General features: G+C 45.0%; 1 protein-coding gene and 1 non-coding gene across 4 annotated transcripts in view; both read left to right on the top strand.

Moving 5' to 3' along the window:
* The window catches only part of NAPRT (nicotinate phosphoribosyltransferase), a 196,949-nt gene that overhangs the window by 160,840 nt on the left and 18,205 nt on the right, over positions 1-17,904 (top strand). For all 3 annotated transcript variants that reach the window (XM_068237906.1, XM_068237905.1, XM_068237904.1), the window contains 4 exons: positions 8,909-9,036; positions 13,850-13,932; positions 15,552-15,682; positions 17,206-17,321. In XM_068237906.1, the coding sequence (XP_068094007.1) occupies positions 8,932-9,036; positions 13,850-13,932; positions 15,552-15,682; positions 17,206-17,321 (435 nt within the window). In that variant the 5' untranslated portion in view covers positions 8,909-8,931. The remainder of the gene's footprint in view (positions 1-8,908; positions 9,037-13,849; positions 13,933-15,551; positions 15,683-17,205; positions 17,322-17,904) is intronic.
* On the top strand, positions 11,656-11,727 carry TRNAA-UGC (transfer RNA alanine (anticodon UGC)). The gene has a single exon. It is a non-coding gene; the product is annotated as a tRNA-Ala (tRNA).

The following is a 17,904-nucleotide window of genomic DNA, read 5'->3' as shown; positions in this document are numbered from 1 at the left end:
ACCTCTTGCCTTCTTTACGTTCCCCTTCTGTGATCTCCTACCATCCCCCATTGCCGTTCCTGCTAAGAATACTTTTGAGAATCATTAGTAAGCATTAACTTTCTGTGACTGACTAGGCTAAAGTGTAATTTCTGGTCTGGCATAGTTTTACTATTTACATGTGAGCTATTGTTGACACTGCAGAACTTAGAATAGTCCCCAGACTACATTCTCTAGTACCCGGCCCTAGACTGTGTACATGTCTCCCACGTATAAACTGCACAGTCACATTGTACCCAAGACAGTGTGCACCTGTCTCTCATATATAAGCTGCAGTCACATTGTACCCAAGACAGTGTGCACCTGTCTCCCATATATAAACTGCAGTCATGTTGTACCCAAGACAATGTGCACCTGTCTCCTATATATAAGCTGCAGTCACACTGTAACCCATGACAGTGTGCACCTGTCTCCCATGTATAATCTGCACGGTCACATTGTACCCGAGACAGTGTGCACCTGTCTCCCATGTATAAACTGCACAGTCTCATTCTACCCAAGACAGTGTGCACCTGTCTCCCATATATAAGCTGCAGTCACATTGTACCCAAGACAGTGTGCACCTGTATCCCATGTATAAACTGCACAGTCACAGTGTACCCAAGACAGTGTGCACCTGTCTCCCATGTATAAGCTGCAGTCACATTGTACCCAAGACAGTGTGCACCTGTCTCTCATATATAAGCTGCAGTCACATTGTACCTAAGACAGTGTGCACCTTTCTCCCATGTATAAGCTGCAGTCATACTGTACCCGAGACAGTGTGCACCTGTCTCCCATGTATAAACTGCACAGTCATGTTGTACCCAAGACAGTGTGCACCTGTCTCCCATGTATAAGTTGCAGTCATACTGTACCCAAGACAGTGTGCACCTGTCTCCCATGTATAAGCTGCAGTCATACTGTACCCAAGACAGTGTGCACCTGTCTCCCATGTATAAGCTGCACAGTCTTATTCTACCCAAGACAGTGTGCACCTGTCTCCCATGTATAAGCTGCACAGTCTTATTCTACCCAAGACAGTGTGCACCTGTCTCCCATGTATAAGCTGCACAGTCTTATTCTACCCAAGACAGTGTGCACCTGCTATCCATGTATAAACTGCACTGGTTTTTTTAATCACCTGTAAAAGCATCACTCTGCACATTATAGTGATTGTTTTTTGTTGTTTTTTTTTTTTGTTAGTTTTTTAAATGTTTTAAGACATTGAAAACATAAAGCTTGTTTTTACTATCAAATACTTAAACGTAACCAAAAAAAAAAAAAGTTTTTCGCTTGGTTCACTGCAGATGTATTCCAGTCTTTGGATCCTCAGATATGCGTGCCTCTGCTGCACTCTCCACTTGGATTCTCACTGCCTGGCGGTAACAGGTGGGTTAAATCGCTTCTCAGCAAGGCTTAGAACTTTTGTCACTTTGATTCAGTTATGAAATGCCAGATGTGACTCTCTGTTCATTCGGCTCTTGATCTGTGAGCAGCCAAGTGTAGCACTGCCTGGTGACATCAGCCTCGCTGTCAGGTGATTTGATTCTTGTTACCCTGAGGTGGTGAAAATCTGGATACCAATAAGTGGAGAGCTCATCAGAGGTGAGCGCTGTAATAACAACGCAGGAGATTTGGGTGCAGCCGGCACCACCATAGACCGTAATAGGAATTATGGCTATAGCGACGCACAGTGAGTAACTTCGGCGCTGTCAGAAGATGGAGCTTAAAGAGACTCCGTAACAAAAATTTTAGCATTATTTCTCCTATCCTACAAGTTCCTAAGGCTGCTCCATTGTGTCCTGGCTTGCTGTAGCCCTTTCTACTTGCACCGCCTCTGTAATAAATCAGCTTATCTTTCCCCTGTCGGACTTGTCGCCTGTGTCTGGAAGGCTGCCAACTCTTCAGTACTGTGAACAAGTTAACCCCTTCCACGCCCCTCCAGTGCTCCTGTAATGTTTTATTCCTTGCAAACAACCTCCCTGCTCTCACTGTCAGCTTGTCTGCTATCTGTGAGGCTGATAAACACAGACTGATAAACTGAACAAAGAATAGCTGGCTGAGGAGGAAGCTGCCTGTCAGGCTGACACTACTCCAGGCTCTAAAGACACAGCTTGTCATGCTTCATTGACACAGAGCTCTTTCAAAACTTGCACATAACCTCTGGAGACTGAATTCAATGTGTAACTCACTGAATTATCTGTGTACTCACTGTGTATTAAAGGGAAGGTTCAGGGTGGCTCTTAAAAAAATAAAAATGCCCATCCACTTACGTGGGGCTTCCTCCAGCCGTGGGCAGCCAGGACGTGCCCTCGGCGCCGCTCTGCAGGCTCCCGGTGGCCGACCCGACCTGGCCAGGCCGGCTGCCAGGTCGGGCTCTTCTGCGTTTCAAAATGCGCCTCACGGGGGCGCGCTGACGTCATCGGACGTCCTCCGGGCTGTACTGCGCAGGCGCAGTAGTTCTGCGCCTGCGCAGTACAGCCCAGAGGAAGTCCGATGACGTCAGCGCGCCCCCGTGAGGCGCATTTTGAAACGCAGAAGAGCCCGACCTGGCAGCCGGCCTGGCCAGGTCGGGTCGGCCACCGGAGGGGACCGGGAGCCTCTGCGGAGCGGCGCCGAGGGCACATCCTGGCTGCCCACGGCTGGAGGAAGCCCCAGGTAAGTGGATGGGCATTTTTATTTTTTTAAGAGCCACCCTGAACCTTCCCTTTAACTGAGTTCAATGCTCTGCTGATGTACTTCCTGTTTTGGTGGCCATCTTTTCTGTTTACAAAACAGTTTATAAAACAGTTTTTTTTACCCTCTTTATTAAGCTGAGAGCAGCGAGAATATTAGAGGGGGCTAGGAGATGACCCCAAACAGGCAGGGATGTTTGTTTATACTTCATTTTGTGAATACAGATTCTCTTTAAGTTACTTTTGAAACACTGTAATTCGTTCGCCAGCAATTGCTGAAAGCAGAATTACAACATTCCCCACCATCCATGTCGACCTGGAGGGGGAATACTTATTAACACCACTGGGACTCGTGCAGGAGCAGGATAAGGATATATCGGCTGTATCCTGTGCCCAAGTCTCTCGGTGGTGATTTCATAGGTACGCATCAGAGGTGCACATATCTGGAGACTATGCCGATTGAAATGTAGTCTTAAACTGAACACCCCACACTACGGGATATCAACCTGTGTATCTACAATATGTATGTAGTGCTCGTCTCACCTTTCTATAGATATATCAAACAATTTGGTAAACCAAAGGGAGCTCATAGCAAAAGAATATAAATTTATTAATACACAAAGCAATGAATAGCAATGAATGCAGAACTGCCAACAATATAAAAACACCCTCCCTAAAACCAAACCAGATCAATGGGGTAAATAGCATGTGTCCCTAATAGGAGTGCACTTCCTATATACTGGAGATTCAAGCATGCATAATATCTTCAGGCCCAATTGAACTGTAAAGTGATGGTGTGCAGCTGATCAGCCTCATAAGTGTGGAAGATCTTCAGATTCCCCCCGTGTGCAGATAAGCACGCCTCTGTGTTAAACACTTACGCAGCCATTACTGACACAGGCAGTGTCAAACCTCCCCAGCGTCAGAGGAAATTCAAGCCAGCTATATGCAGTAGTGTTGGTCCACTCACGTGTGCAGCCTCGGGGCCCCGGCTGCCATGCGATTCCTCACTTCCCAGACGGGACTCGTGGTGTGGCAGCTCTCTCCTCCGTAGGTTGCGGGGTGCGGCGAGTGTAGCCGTATGCGACCCGACCCTGGACCTTGGATGCTGCCGCTGTTTGGAGGAAGGTTGCGGAGGCACGGGGGGAAGCCACGCCTACCGGCCGAGGAGCGTCACCACCACGTAGCACGTGACGCGTTTCATCCAATCAGGATTTCATCAGACGTGTGACGTCAGGGTAAGACGCTTTGCTTTTATGCCCATCTTGGGCTTCCCAAATTTGCATAAAATTTAAAAACGACAGTTCAGCGTATGCCATATATGAACCATGCAAGGGGCAGATCAGGTGTAGCAACACAATGCTCCTATTCATAGGAACACCTTAATGTTCAGATCTTTATTTAAACCAGTTGGCATCAGACTCCCACATCTATAGATTAACTCCGACTCCTTCTTTCTGAGTTCACAATCAAAATCGCCCCGTCTGGGGCTAATGTTCAGTTTATATATTCCCATGGCCATCAGACCTTTTGGGTTTGCATCGTGATCAGATTTGAAATGTAGCACCATTGGGTTCAATTTCTTCTTATCAACATTAGGGTTCCTTATATTTGCCACATGTTCTCTTAAGCGTACATTGAGGGCTCTGTATGTTTTGCCAATGTATATACGATCGCATGGACAGCGGATCTGATAGACAACCCTTTCAGTATTGCAATCAATTCTATCATTGACATGAAACGATTCAGATCGGTCCCAATTGTAGTACATAGTGTCACAACCTGCACAAGTATACAAGTATACATTCCCTTTTTCTTTTTTTGTATATCTTTTTTGCGCCTGTCCCAACCAAATTCACTGCTGACCAGAATGTCACCCAAATTTGTACTCCTTCTGGCGGCTATATGGGGGTACCCTCCCACAGCCTTTGCTATTATCGGGTCCCTCCCCAACAAATGCCAATGTCTATTAAGAATGTCCTTAACTTCTTTAAAATGAGCCCCATAGGTCATCACTATTCTAGACACTCCTGCGTCAGTTTTTGATTTGGCTGAGGCAGGCTCCATCCCCTCTGGGTTAAATTTTGGACCAAGGAGGGTCCTTCTTTCCCTTTTTAGTGCATTGTGGTATGCCGTTTTCACAATTTTGTTCGGGTACCCCCTTGCCTTTAATCTAGTCATCAAATCCCCTGCTTCTTTTTTAAACACATTGATATCAGCGCAATTTCGCCGCAGCCTTAAGAACTGGCCCGTGGGAACAGCCCATTTTTGTGCAGGTAGATGTGCGCTATATGCAGACAAGAGGGTATTGCCCGAGGTTTCCTTCCTATAGGTTCTGGTTGTTAGGGAGGTGCCCATTTTTCCTATCAGTAAGTCCAAAAACGAAATTTCCTGCAGACTATAAGTGAATGTCAAAAAAATATTCCTATTGTTCATATTCAGCTCAAGAACAAATGACTTCAAATCTGCCTCTGTACCTTTCCATAGGACAAAAATATCGTCCACATAACGTATCCAGAGTGCGACGTGCTCCCCATACCCACGAGTGGCCCGCACCACCTCCTGCTCCCAAAATCCAAGGTGGAGACACGCGTAGGCAGGGGAGCACGCCGCCCCCATGGTCACGCCCCTTTTCTGTCTATAAATGTTTCCATTGAATTCAAAAAAATTGTTATTCAAAATTATCTTCATGAGGTCAAGGATAAACTCACCCTGTCCATCATAGTCAATGTAATACACCCCCAAATAATGTTCGAGAGCTTCTAGGCCTTTATCATTGGGTATGGAGGTGAAAAGCGATTCCACGTCCAACCCGACGAGTAGCCAGTCCTTTTCGACATGTACCCCCTCGATGCCTGCCAGCACATCCCTGGTGTCCATAACAAAAGAGGGTAAATTGCTTACAATGTGTTTAAGCTTCAAATCTACATATTTTGAGATCCTTTCTAGAGGGCTATTATTCCCTGAGACGATAGGACGTCCCGGGGGAGCCTGCAAATTTTTATGAGTCTTCGGCAAAATGTAAAAGGTTGGAATAGTATACTCTGTCACCATTAGGTACTTTAATTCCCTTTCAGCCAATATTCCATCTAAAAAGGCCCACTGTAATTTTAAATTAATTCTCTCTATCAAATCCTTAAATGGGTTGACTCTCACCCTCTCATAAGTGGATTGATCACTGAGAAGTCTCCTGACCTCAGCTTCATATTTGATTCGAGTCATTATGACTACATTTCCCCCCTTATCACTTTTCTTTATTATGATATTAGGATTTTCTTGTAATTGAGTTAAGGCCAGCCTCTCATCTTTAGATAAATTATCTCTACCTTTTTTTCGCCAATCAATATTCTTTAGGTCTTCAGCGACTAGATCCATAAACATGGATACATACCTATTTGAACCCAAAGGGGGCATAAATGAAGATTTAGGGCGTAATTTTGTAAATCTAGAGCAACGGTCCTGAGGGCCATCATCTGCCTCAATAAAGAGCTGTTCAAGATCTATATCGTCTACATCGATAGGGGATTGGGGAGTCATGGACACCACGGACGCGCCGGGGGCATCAGGGGAGTACATCCGTCTCAGAAGCACACGTCTCAAAAATAGCTGGATATCTTTAAAAATTTCAAATTCATTACCGCCACTAATTGGGCAAAAACTTAATCCATATTTCAACAAAGTTAATTGTGTATCCGAAAAACTTTCATCAGTTAAATTAATTACATCAAGGGTTTCTGGGCACCCCCCTAAAACTACATCATCGTCCGATCCCTCGCCCTTGTCAACATGCCTCTTCCCTCTTCCTCGTTTTCCTCTCCTTCTTCGCCTAAAAAATCCTCATTATCGTTAGATTTGGTGTTATTTCTCCTTCTACCACCTCTTCCTTTTCTATTTCTATTCTTTTTTAGGATACTCTGTTTTTTGGGGTTGTTTTCACCCCCAGAGGAATCAGCACCAGATTCTTCAGAGTTGCTACCCCAGCCAACCCTTCTTCCCCCTCCGCGTCTTGAGCCGTATTTCCGGCCCCCGAGGTTGAAAATATCACCTCTTTTATAATCTTCCACATCTCTCATAAATTTCTTATCTTTAGATGATCTAATCTTTTCTTGCTCTTTTTCCACTTCCCGCTTCAGTTTTTCATTAAGTTCACTGAAGCCATCCATTTTCTTACATTCATTTAATTTTAGAGCACTTATCTCCAACTCTTTTTCAATATCTATGATTTGTATTTTCTCCTCTTTCACAAAGATTTTCATAATTCTCAGACCGTGTGCCTTACATTCAGACTCCCAGTCTGGTAACATGCGGAGGGTTTGAAGATGTTCCGCTGGAATAACCCTCTCCCTAATACCTCTTGGGATTATCTGTTTATCCACATATCTATCCATGCTAATTATCTCCAATCTTTTTCTTACCACTTTCATTGCTACTCGTTGGTGCTGTCTAAACAACCGCACCAAGAGCAGTTTGCTACTGCATATAGCTGGCTTGAATTTCCTCTGACGCTGGGGAGGTTTGACACTGCCTGTGTCAGTAAGGCTGCGTAAGTGTTTAACACAGAGGCGTGCTTATCTGCACACGGGGGGAATCCGAAGATTTTCCACACTTATGAGGCTGATCAGCTGCACACCATCACTTTACAGTTCAATTGGGCCTGAAGATATTATGCATGCTTGAATCTCCAGTATATAGGAAGTGCACTCCTATTAGGGACACATGCTATTTACCCCATTGATCTGGTTTGGTTTTAGGGAGGGTGTTTTTATATTGTTGGCAGTTCTGCATTCATTGCTATTCATTGCTTTGTGTATTAATAAATTTATATTCTTTTGCTATGAGCTCCCTTTGGTTTACCAAATTGTTTGAAATGTAGTCTTGACGCATTCAATTCTGCTCATCATCATTTCTACTATTAAGGCATACAGTCTTTTACGCAATTTTGAAGTGGCCCAAAAACAGGTTAGATAATCCCCTTTTGCAGAGGGAAGGCACTGGATCCCATAGAGCCTTCCTGGTCACCATACGGGCAGTAAGACAGAGCTTCCAATTGGGTTCAGTAGAAAAAGCAGAGCCCATCTGACTGTGTGCTTTGTGTGCACGCCTGTGCAGTGCAGCCAAGCTCTGTTGACAAGCTCTTGTTGAGCTTTGGAGGTCCCAGCACTGGAACGGCAAGGAGGAGGGGGAAGCCTCTACCTAGGTAAGTACCCATATAGGGCACTTTTTTTTTTTTTCTACTACAGGTACACTTTAATATGTCCCCCACAAAGCCAACATTGTCACACCTCTACTTGGCTATGTTCTCTTGTGCCAATTCTGGACGGCAGTTGCTGCAAAAGTGAGAATGGACCAGACAGGATAGTCTTTGGTCTTCATTCACATGAGAGCCTTGAGCAACCATAGCTCGCTGGTTTACAAATTGTCCATCCTTGGCTCACTTTTGGTAGGCACAGAGTCCTGTAAACAAGCAGACTTGGATGTTTGGAGCTGCTCTGGCCCAGTCTTCTAGCCATCACAATTTGGCCCTGTCATAGTTGCTGAGATACTTGTATTTGCCAAATTTTTGTGCTTCCAACACCTGACCTTCAAGGGCTGACTGTTCAGTCACTGCCTTCTTTATTCCATCCCTTGCCTGTGACATTGTAACAAGATAATCAATGTTAAAGCGGATCCGAGATGAAAAACTAACTAGAACAAGTAACGTGTCTATATATCTTATCTAAAGTTTAGTTTACACAGCAAATCTATCTACAGACAGCTTCAAAAGAATAGGATTTCTTCCTGTGATACGACAGCAGCCATGTTGTTTGTAAACATTACACACAGGCAAAAGCTTATCTGCATCTTCAGCACTTAGCCTAACCCCTCCTCCCCCTGCCTCTGAAATCTCTGGCTAGTAATACCTCCCCTTTCTCCTGCCCAGACTGAGCTCCCATGAGCCCTTGCTACTGTGCCAAGGCTCTCTGAAAGGCTGTGGGCGAGGCTTGTTTAGTTTATAGGGAATTAGAGTATTAAAACAAAAACGTATTTAGCTTGAGGAATGCCCTATAAACAATATGAAAGGAAGACAATTATGCAATGAGTAAAAGTTAATCTCGGATCCACTTCAATCACTTTGCTTGTCTGGTTTTACTGGTGTGGCTGTTGCATTTGTGTATGAATGCTTGTGTAATATTCAGGGGAACCTCACAGCTCTTCTGTTGCTTTCTTTACAGATATAGAGTACCTGCAGTCGGTGATGCCCAGTACAGTAGAGAAAGAGTTTTTTGTATTTCTGGAGACTGTGGATTCATCAGAAGTCACCCTGATGGCAGTTCCAGAGGGAGAAGTTGTGTTTCCCAGGGTAGGTATGGTTTGTGCTTGGCAAATATTTCAGAGATTGGGAGATGAAACGCTCAGAATGTTGACAGATGAATTTGATGCATCATCGGCTTTGGCCGATTGGGGACAGAAGTGTTGCATTGATAGAATCCACTTCACACTTGGGCAGTCCACTGTTTTGTGTAGTTTTCTTGTAATAGTTCACTACATGTGCTCCTTCCCTGGTAATGAAGTTGGCACACTGTTCCAGTTCTTGCCTGTTTAATGGTGCTGGTCACTAATAACAAATTTTAAAAATAAATAAAAAATCTTTTAAACTGAATTAGTGGTGAGGTCCAAATGGCCCATTAGAAGATTCTGTTAAACCCCTACAGTGGAGAGACAAGACACCGAACATGTATATATCGCATTTTTCTCCTGGCGGACTCAAAACGCCAGAGCTGCAGCTGCTAGGGCACGCTCTATACGCAGTAGCAGCGTTTGGGAGACCTGCCCAAGGTCTCCGCACTGAATAGGTGCTGATTTGATTCCAACCCAGGAATACTTTGTCAGAGGCGGAGCTGCCATTATCCAGCACTGAGAGGCTACAGATGGTGTCATGGCAGCCTCTTCCTTTCCTGGAATGCTCCAGTTCATGTAAGTATCCCTGATTGCCCCCCCCCCCCCCCCCACTGCAGGTGTTCGATCACCTGTTTCTACTACGTGTGCAGCAGCAGGAAGTTCCGTGTACTGAGGAGCAGCAGCAGTGCCGGTGAATGTGATATGTCTGATTGTGCTGCTTGTGAATTTGCGCTGCCCCACATGTGCAGTAGAAGACACTGCGGCCACACTTCCTATTTAATGCTGCTGCCGGTGGTGTAAAATACTAAATATCTCCGATTCCACACCTCCTACACTCCCCAAATTTTCAGGGCTCCTCTCCGATCTACCTCTATGCCAAAACGCAGCCCCCGAGACCCACTGGTTCCAGACATAGGTTTTTGTAATCTCTCTGGAACCAGCGGGTCTCGGAAGCTGCAATTTGGCATAGCGGTAGTTCGAGGGTCCCCTCCCTACCCTGAAAATTTGGGGAGCGTAGCTCTTTGTACACCTTCAGGTCTCCTGTGCCAACACTGCCCACGTGTGCCTCCCACTGTGCAGTGTGCACGCCTCTATGTGGCACTATCTGTCCCTGTCCTCCTCCCCAGCCCATTGTGTGTTTCTTGTTTTTTGGGGGTGACAACGGCGTTGAAAAAAGGCGCTTTCCCTGGTGTATTACATAGTCACATCTTCAAGTAATAATAAAAAAAAAATTTGCCTTATGCGTTTAAACTGTTGTCCACATGTCCTCTGTTTTTCCTGTCCAACTGCACATTGAACTTTTGCTGCATGTGTGTCAGGATGTTTTTAGTTGTATTGGTGGGTTATTTACTTTAGAAAAATAGGTTTGGTTACATACTGACTTTAAAGAGACTCTGAAGTCTCTTTTTTACCTTCTTTTGTTTAACCCTCTGGGCGATACATTTACATCACCCAGGAGGGGGCGCAGCACTTTTTTTAAAAATTGTTTTATTTTTTAAATCATGTAGCGAGCCCTGGGCTCGCTACATGATAGCCGCTGCGCAGCGGCATTCCTCCACCCACTCCGATCGCCTTCGGCGATCAGAGTAAGCAGGAAATCCCGTTTAGAACGGGATTTCTTGCTGGGCTTCCCCGGTCGCAATGGCGACGGGGCGGGATGACGTCACCGACGTCATGGACGTCGTGACGTCAGAGGGAGTCCCGATCCACCCCTCAGCGCTGCCTGGCACTGATTGGCCAGGCTGCGCAAGGGGGAGGGGGGCTGCACGGCGGATCGGCGGCGATCGGAAGTTACACGCAGCTAGCAAAGTGCTAGCTGTGTGTAACAAAAAAAAAAAAATATGCAAATCGGCCCACCAGGGCCTGAGAACTCCTCCTGCGCGACATACCCCGAGCTCAGCTCGGGATTATCGCCCAGGAGGTTAACTATCCTCCTTAGCTTCAATGACAGAGTTAAATCGCCGCATTCCTGCGGCAGAGGAGTGATTTATTATCAGAGATAAGCCCTGCAAAGCGCCCGGGCTTGCAGGGCTTCACTTCCTCGAAGAGGCTGAGCTTTACGCTGTAGCTCTGCCTCCTCTGCAGTCAATCTCTGCAGATCGCCGCCTCTCCCCACCCCTCTCAGTCTTCTTTCACTGAGAGGGGCGGGGAGGAGGCAGAGATCTGCAGAGATTGATTGCAAAGAGACTGAGCTACAGCTCAAAGCTCAGCCTCTCAACTTTGCAGGTCTTTTACTAGGTAATAAATCACTCCTCTGCCGCGGGGTTGCAGCGATTTAACTCTGGCATTAAAACTGAAGAGGATAGTTAAACAAGAGGGTAAAAAAAGACTTCAGAGTCTCTTTAACAACTTTAATTCTAACTTTATTGCAATAATTACACCGCCTATCCCCCTGCTTGTGGGTGTTTGGCCATGACTGTTGGGCTCTTCCCCCTGAACAATACCAGCCCACCACTACCTCCTTCAGGTCACTCTAGTACCTTAACACAGGATTGGAGTGATTTTCACTCAGCTGCATTACCTCAGTCTTTTGAGAGTAACTGCAGTATTCAGAACAGTGTGAAACCAGTCTTACCAGGAAGGGGATGTAGCTCAGTGGTAGAGCGCATGCTTTGCATGTATGAGGCCCCGGGTTCAATCCCCGGCATCTCCAGTGTGAAGTGTGTGAACACTTCAGTAAAGTTGGATTACATTCTGAGGTACAGTTACAACAGGACATGGACAAATTTATATAGAGTACAGCAATGCAGAAGATGTTGGTGCTATATAAATAACTAATGCAAAGTTGGTTAAAAATGAAGATTACTCTGAAAATGTTAACACTTTTTTGTTTCTTCACCTAACCGCATCCACGGCTCTTTCTGTATACATTATTGTCGTGCTTTTGCCCTGACTTGCTTTGCTCCTCCCTACTAACATCCTGTTTTTTCCCCCAAAAAAGCATCCTGCAGTGTGAACACTTCAGTAAAGTTCTAAGATTACACTACATTATTGGTTAGGGGTTATGGCTGAAGTATTAAGCAGGATAGCAGAGCAATATGTATTAAAAGGAATTAAATGTTTGCCTACATATCCCTCCTTTCCTTTACGAAAAACCTCCATCCCGGAACAAGGGAGCGGTTTACACCTTGATAAAATAGATGAAAAACCTTTGTTTGATTTTGCCATCATTCTTCAGTAGATGTGGAAGAGGACACTGGACCGGTAGAGTATGGAAGAACATTTTCATGTCGCTTTTTGGTCATTTGAAACGTGCAAAATAGAGAAACCATTAATGCTTTAGAATGAACATTAGTGACAATTGTAATGGGATCCAGACCTGTCATATACCACATACTGTAAATATCATGGATTGTCATGACCTGTTCATTGCATTGGGGGATGGGGTAGTTGGGTCCTGGTGACCTGGGGGACGTAAACATGCAGTTGGGGTATTAACTCTCTTCCTAAAGGCAGCTGCGAGTCAGATTTTGCTGTTGAGCAACACAAAGTGCAGGAACTAACACTGAATAATGAGATGTGTGAAGGTGTCCATTAATGATACATCCATAATTGGACATGTTTACCGTATCTATGTTGTGGAAGGGTAAACTGTGAATATAGTTTGAATTGATTATTTAGGTAGTCCCTCATAATTCATAGAAGTGGGCACCATCCTGGATCAGAGACAAACTTTTGCTGCCTTCATTTGTCTGCTCCTTACATATACTTTACTGTGTAAAACCATCTAAACTTTAGGTAAGATTATATAGACAAGTTACTTGTTATAGATAGTTTTTCATCTCTGATCCGTTTTAAAGAAACCTTAGATGAACATATCAGGATTTTTACTTACCTGGAGCTTCCTTCAGTGCCCTGTAGTCCATCTGGTCCCTTAGATTCTGTTCAGTCCTCTTTGTTACGCTGTTGTGAGGCCATGCTATATCCTGGCCGAGAATAAATCTGATTGCGCTCCCATAGCTGGGAGTATTAAGTGCAGTTACAGTCTTTATGAACTGCACATGCACAGAAAGCTCCCGGCTACGTGCGTGTGCCCTGGAATGCACCATGGCCCGTGATTGTGCCATTCAGGAAATTTACCAGGCTAGACTGTAGGACAGACTACAGAAGTTGGTGGGAGCCCCAGGTAAGTATAGTTCCTGAGGTTTTTGTCATCCCCAAGTACGCTTTAAGGGTACGTACACACATTTTCACTGTCCAGTTTTACCACTTCCATGAAGTATGAGAGCTTATCTGCACATTGGGGTCAATTAATAAAGGGCTGTGCGAAAGTAAAATCTTGTTGGGAAAATACAGCATTCGGTATTTTAGACTTTTGTGTGGTAATTCATAAAAAATGTTCACAGGTGCGATAGAAGTGCACTAAATTACTGAAGCCCATTCAAAGCAGGCGGTAATGCTTTGTGCCATTACCGCTTGTTGTCTTCTTTATGAATTGACATTTACTGACGTTGTGAGGTAATTACTGCACAAGTCGGTAATTTGCCGCACTGCTCTGTAATTTTAGCTTTGATGCCGAAAAAGGGTTTATGAATTGACAATTTCCTAAGTGCTCAGTAATGAATCGACCCCAATCTGTTTAAAGTATTCAAACTCTGTTGGCCCTCATAATACATGGAAGAAGTAAGTTTGGCCAATCAAAAATGGATTTGTGTATGCACCCTAATACAGCCTGTTGAAAATGTATAGAGATGATATGAAAAGGATTGCACTGTTTATGGGATGTGTTCCCCCAGTTTTGATATTTGATTCCCTTCTGTTTTTATTCCTTGCAGGAGCCTCTAATGAAAGTGAGTGGCCCCCTGCTGGTGGTGCAGCTTCTGGAGACCACGCTGCTGTGTCTGGTGAATTTTGCCAGGTAGGGCAACTGACCACTGGATAACTTGTCCCAGTGTATGTAGCTTGTGCTATTGAACGCTGGAACAGCCACTCTCACCAGACTCCACACACCTGGGCAGCCGGTGCACTTTCCTTCTGTGGTTCACCAATCCACGCGCTTTGCGCTTGTTCTCATCCAGCGATTTTCAAAATCTCCCTAAAAAACGCTTGTGCAATGAATCCCTATAGGATAGTTCATATCAGCGCGTTTCATCGGCTTTCCACTCAGCAAAGCGCTGCATGTACCATATTTAGGGCGATTTTGCTACAATAGGAAGATCGCAAAACACTCACAAAATCACTTTGTGCAGTGATTGCGTTTGCACTTTTATGAATAAGTACATTGTATTTATTCATTTCCTGGTGAAAGAGTTCACTTCGTGACTGATGTACAAAATCGTAGCGTGCAGTGGCGCGTCGGGAGGGGGGAAGAAAGTGCAAAAAAAAAAAAATTGTTGGCGTCAGCGATTTCGAATTTAGATTTAGACAAAGCCTCACTCAATATAGTAGAAATGAAGGATGACATAAATGGCTCATCAGACTTGCGTTGGCGCTATTGAAGTGCCTCCTTCGTTCCTACTATATTTAGCTTGTGCTGTCTTATGGGTAAAAGCTAGTGTGAATGGGTTTTTTGGTATTCTAAAAAAAAAAAAAAAAAAAAAGCTGAAAATGCCTTCTGTGTACATTTCTCCTAGCGTAATATGCATTTATAAATTGCTTTTTTTCTGAAGTTGCTGTCACTTACAGTAGCTAGTAAAAAATTGGACAGATCTGTCAGGTTTTGGAATATTCCATCTCTTCATAGGGGATACTCGGCGAACTGCAGTGGTTCAGTCCAAGTACCAAAATAATGCCCAAACGAGTAGGGAAGCTGGCTGACATCTTTGTATAATCCTTTCCAGGGAGCGCCTTTGTAAAGAATAAAAGTAATACTAAAGCTGGCCACTAACGGTCCAATTTCTAGCGAAAATATCGTTCGAGCGATCAGAAATTCTGATCGGATTGGTTGTAAATAATCTCCATTGGTGGACACAATCGATTATGAACGAGTGAAAAAAATGTCGCCCGAATGAATTTTCGTCGAACGAAAATTTGGATTTTCTTGGAGGTCGTGATAGATAGGAAGCAATGATTGGTTAGTTGATGGTGTAGTGAACGATTTTTCGTCCGATCAGAATTTCTGATCGCTCGAACGATTTTTTGCTAGAAATTGGACCGTTAGTGGCCAGCTTTAGACTCTCCCATGAGAGTGATCCAAAATCTGTCAGATCCTTACTGTAAGTGACGGCAACACGAGACATAAGTAATATTTAGGGCCTTCTGGGAGAAATGTAGATTTTATATGTATGCATTTTTAATGTCTACAATTTTTCACCTTTTTAATTATACTGACAGGAAAGCAAATGCACTAAAAATGCTTTGTTTGCCACCCGCCTTCACTGCATTACATACCTGGGAATGCCGTTGTGGGCCTTTTGTATGCAGTTCCACACTCACAAGCCCTCCTGAAGTCATACTGGATTGCATATAGTGGAAATGAGGCCTAAAACTGCAGTAATGTATCACCTCTGTCATTGTTTCATTTCATGTGACGTTCAGCCTGGTTGCCACCAATGCTGCACACTTCCGCTTAGCTGCTGGCTCTGAGAAAAGACTGCTGGAACTGGGTGTGAGGAGGGCGCAGGGGCCTAACGGAGCACTGTCTGCCTCAAAATATTCCTATGTGGGAGGTGAGCGTCACTGACAGAACTTCCTATCACAATGTAGTGCATCTGCCTACCCTAAACTAACACATGCCAAAATGATCAAGGGGAGGGGTCGTTTTCTATAAAGGCGTAGCTATGGGGGGGCAAGAGGAACATATGTCCCTTGGCGCTGCACTGTAAGGGTGCTCAGCGCAGCAGCTGCCTCCCCTTCTTCCATGTGCATGAGAGGTGGCTTTGCTGGTTGCCTGAATTGCCCCCGCTTCTCTCCCTTCCTTCCTCTGCAGAGTAGTGCTAAAACGCTATCAGTAGAAGACTCGCCAGCTCCATCATTCCAACAATAACATCATCTCTCCACTGCAGCACGCCTAGCGTCCTCTACTTGTGACAAGAGGACACTGGGCGCCCTACAGAGGAGAGAGGACTTCACTGGAATATTGGAGCAGGTGAGTCTTATGCTGTTAACACATCTGGCTATCTGAAGGGGGGCACATTCGGCTGTCTAAAAAGGGGGTAGGGAGGCACATTTGTCTATCTAAACAGCATTTGTACATTTGGCTCCACCTGATGTGTGGCCCAGAGGGGAGCGCAAAAACGGTCTTTGTCCCCAGGTGCTGAAAACCCTAGCTACGCCTCAGGCTTTACGATTCAGCATGGAATCATAATGCATGTTTTAAGAGAAATACGCAATCACATTGAGATTTCCATTCATTATAATGAATGCTATTGCATTGCCGAAAATGGTATTGAAACATTGCGACAGCACTTGTGGGGGAAGGGGCATTAGCGTGTGGATCTTGCCTGCTTGCCTGGTGAGCTTGGCAAATGCTAGAGGTAGAAAAGGTTAGAGTTTAACTGCTGAATAGCAAAGATAAGCTAATGCTTTGAAATAATTAATCATTCCTGTTAGCTAGGTTAATGGGTGCTGGGGCTTGGTTACTGTAACTTCAGTGACTAGTTAACTACAGTAGTAATGCTAATTTATTTTTTGCTTGTGGGCAATGTCTGTCCCTCCCTATAATTTATTTTCCTGTCCCTGGACCCCATGTGCATTTTAGTGGAGGTCTTGAAATGGCACATGCAAGTGTAGATGACGTGGTGCAGAGTGCATGTTGTAACTGTCGGCTTTTTCTCAATCCTGAGTGCATAAAGACATACGAGGTGGCACAATAAAGCGATCTTGACTTCTAGAAGTCACTTGTGTCCTTTCTGCAGCTCTGGTCTTCGGGTCCTGCTGGCAGCCTCTGCAGTATTGCCGACCCCGGTGGGTCTGTGTCTTCTGTACGTCCACGTCATCGACTCCCAGTGATGTGGACTCATGCATGCACAGAAGATGCTGACCCATCAGGGGTCACCGATACTGCTAAAGCTGTCAGCTGGACCAGAAGACTGGAGCTGCGGTGAGACACATGACTTCTAGGGGCTGTGAGAAGCCCCAGGTAAGTAAAGATTGATTTATTGCATCACCTCATATGTCCTTCAGGCAGAATAGTTCTGTTATTTGGGTACATCAGTTCACCTCTGTGTCTTCTGTCTCCATCGCTCTTCAGGCTTTGACAGCACCAGCAATGTCCTGGCAGGGAAGCTGTTTGGCCTCCCTGTGGCTGGCACAGTGGCCCACTCTTATGTGTCCTCTTTCTCCTGTCTGGAGGAAGTGCAGCACAAGGTAAGTGTCCAACCTCCACGTTCTTCATGTTCTTCATGCTTTCTCACTTGGGGGGTATACAACTAGAGGTATACAAAGGCTGCCATATTTATTTCTCTTAAAACAATATCAGTTGCCTGACCATCCTGCAGTTTATTCTGGCATCAGTCGTGTCTGACGCGCATGCCTGAAACAAGCATGCAGCTTATCCAGTCATATTTCAGTGAGCAACATTTGATACACATGCTTGTTCAGGTTCTATGGCTAAAAGTATTAAACTACATACACATGATTGATTAAAGTTGTGTTCAGCGGCCCCCCAACAGGAAGCCCACAAGCCATATCCATGGCGGATCAACTTGCCCAAGCGAGGGACTGTTCTTTTGATCACGCCTCTCCCCCAGCCTGCCGAGTGACATCACAGCTGACTGTGTCTGTCTGGTTCAGCACTGTCACCCAACAGACATTAGTCATAGGTGTGTACCCACCTTTGGAGGCAGAGGATCAGTAGGGCAGCCATGCAGCTGGTATTTCAAATGAATGTCAACCTCCAAATCCACTTCATTTTCCCTTTAAGACAATACTTCTTGTACAGACAGAAGTT

The sequence above is a fragment of the Hyperolius riggenbachi genome, chromosome 5 (assembly GCF_040937935.1).
Source record: "Hyperolius riggenbachi isolate aHypRig1 chromosome 5, aHypRig1.pri, whole genome shotgun sequence".
Classification (NCBI taxonomy): Eukaryota; Metazoa; Chordata; class Amphibia; order Anura; family Hyperoliidae; genus Hyperolius; species Hyperolius riggenbachi.
Note: the sequence above shows the minus strand (reverse complement) of the source record. Positions and strands in the feature narration are given on the sequence as shown.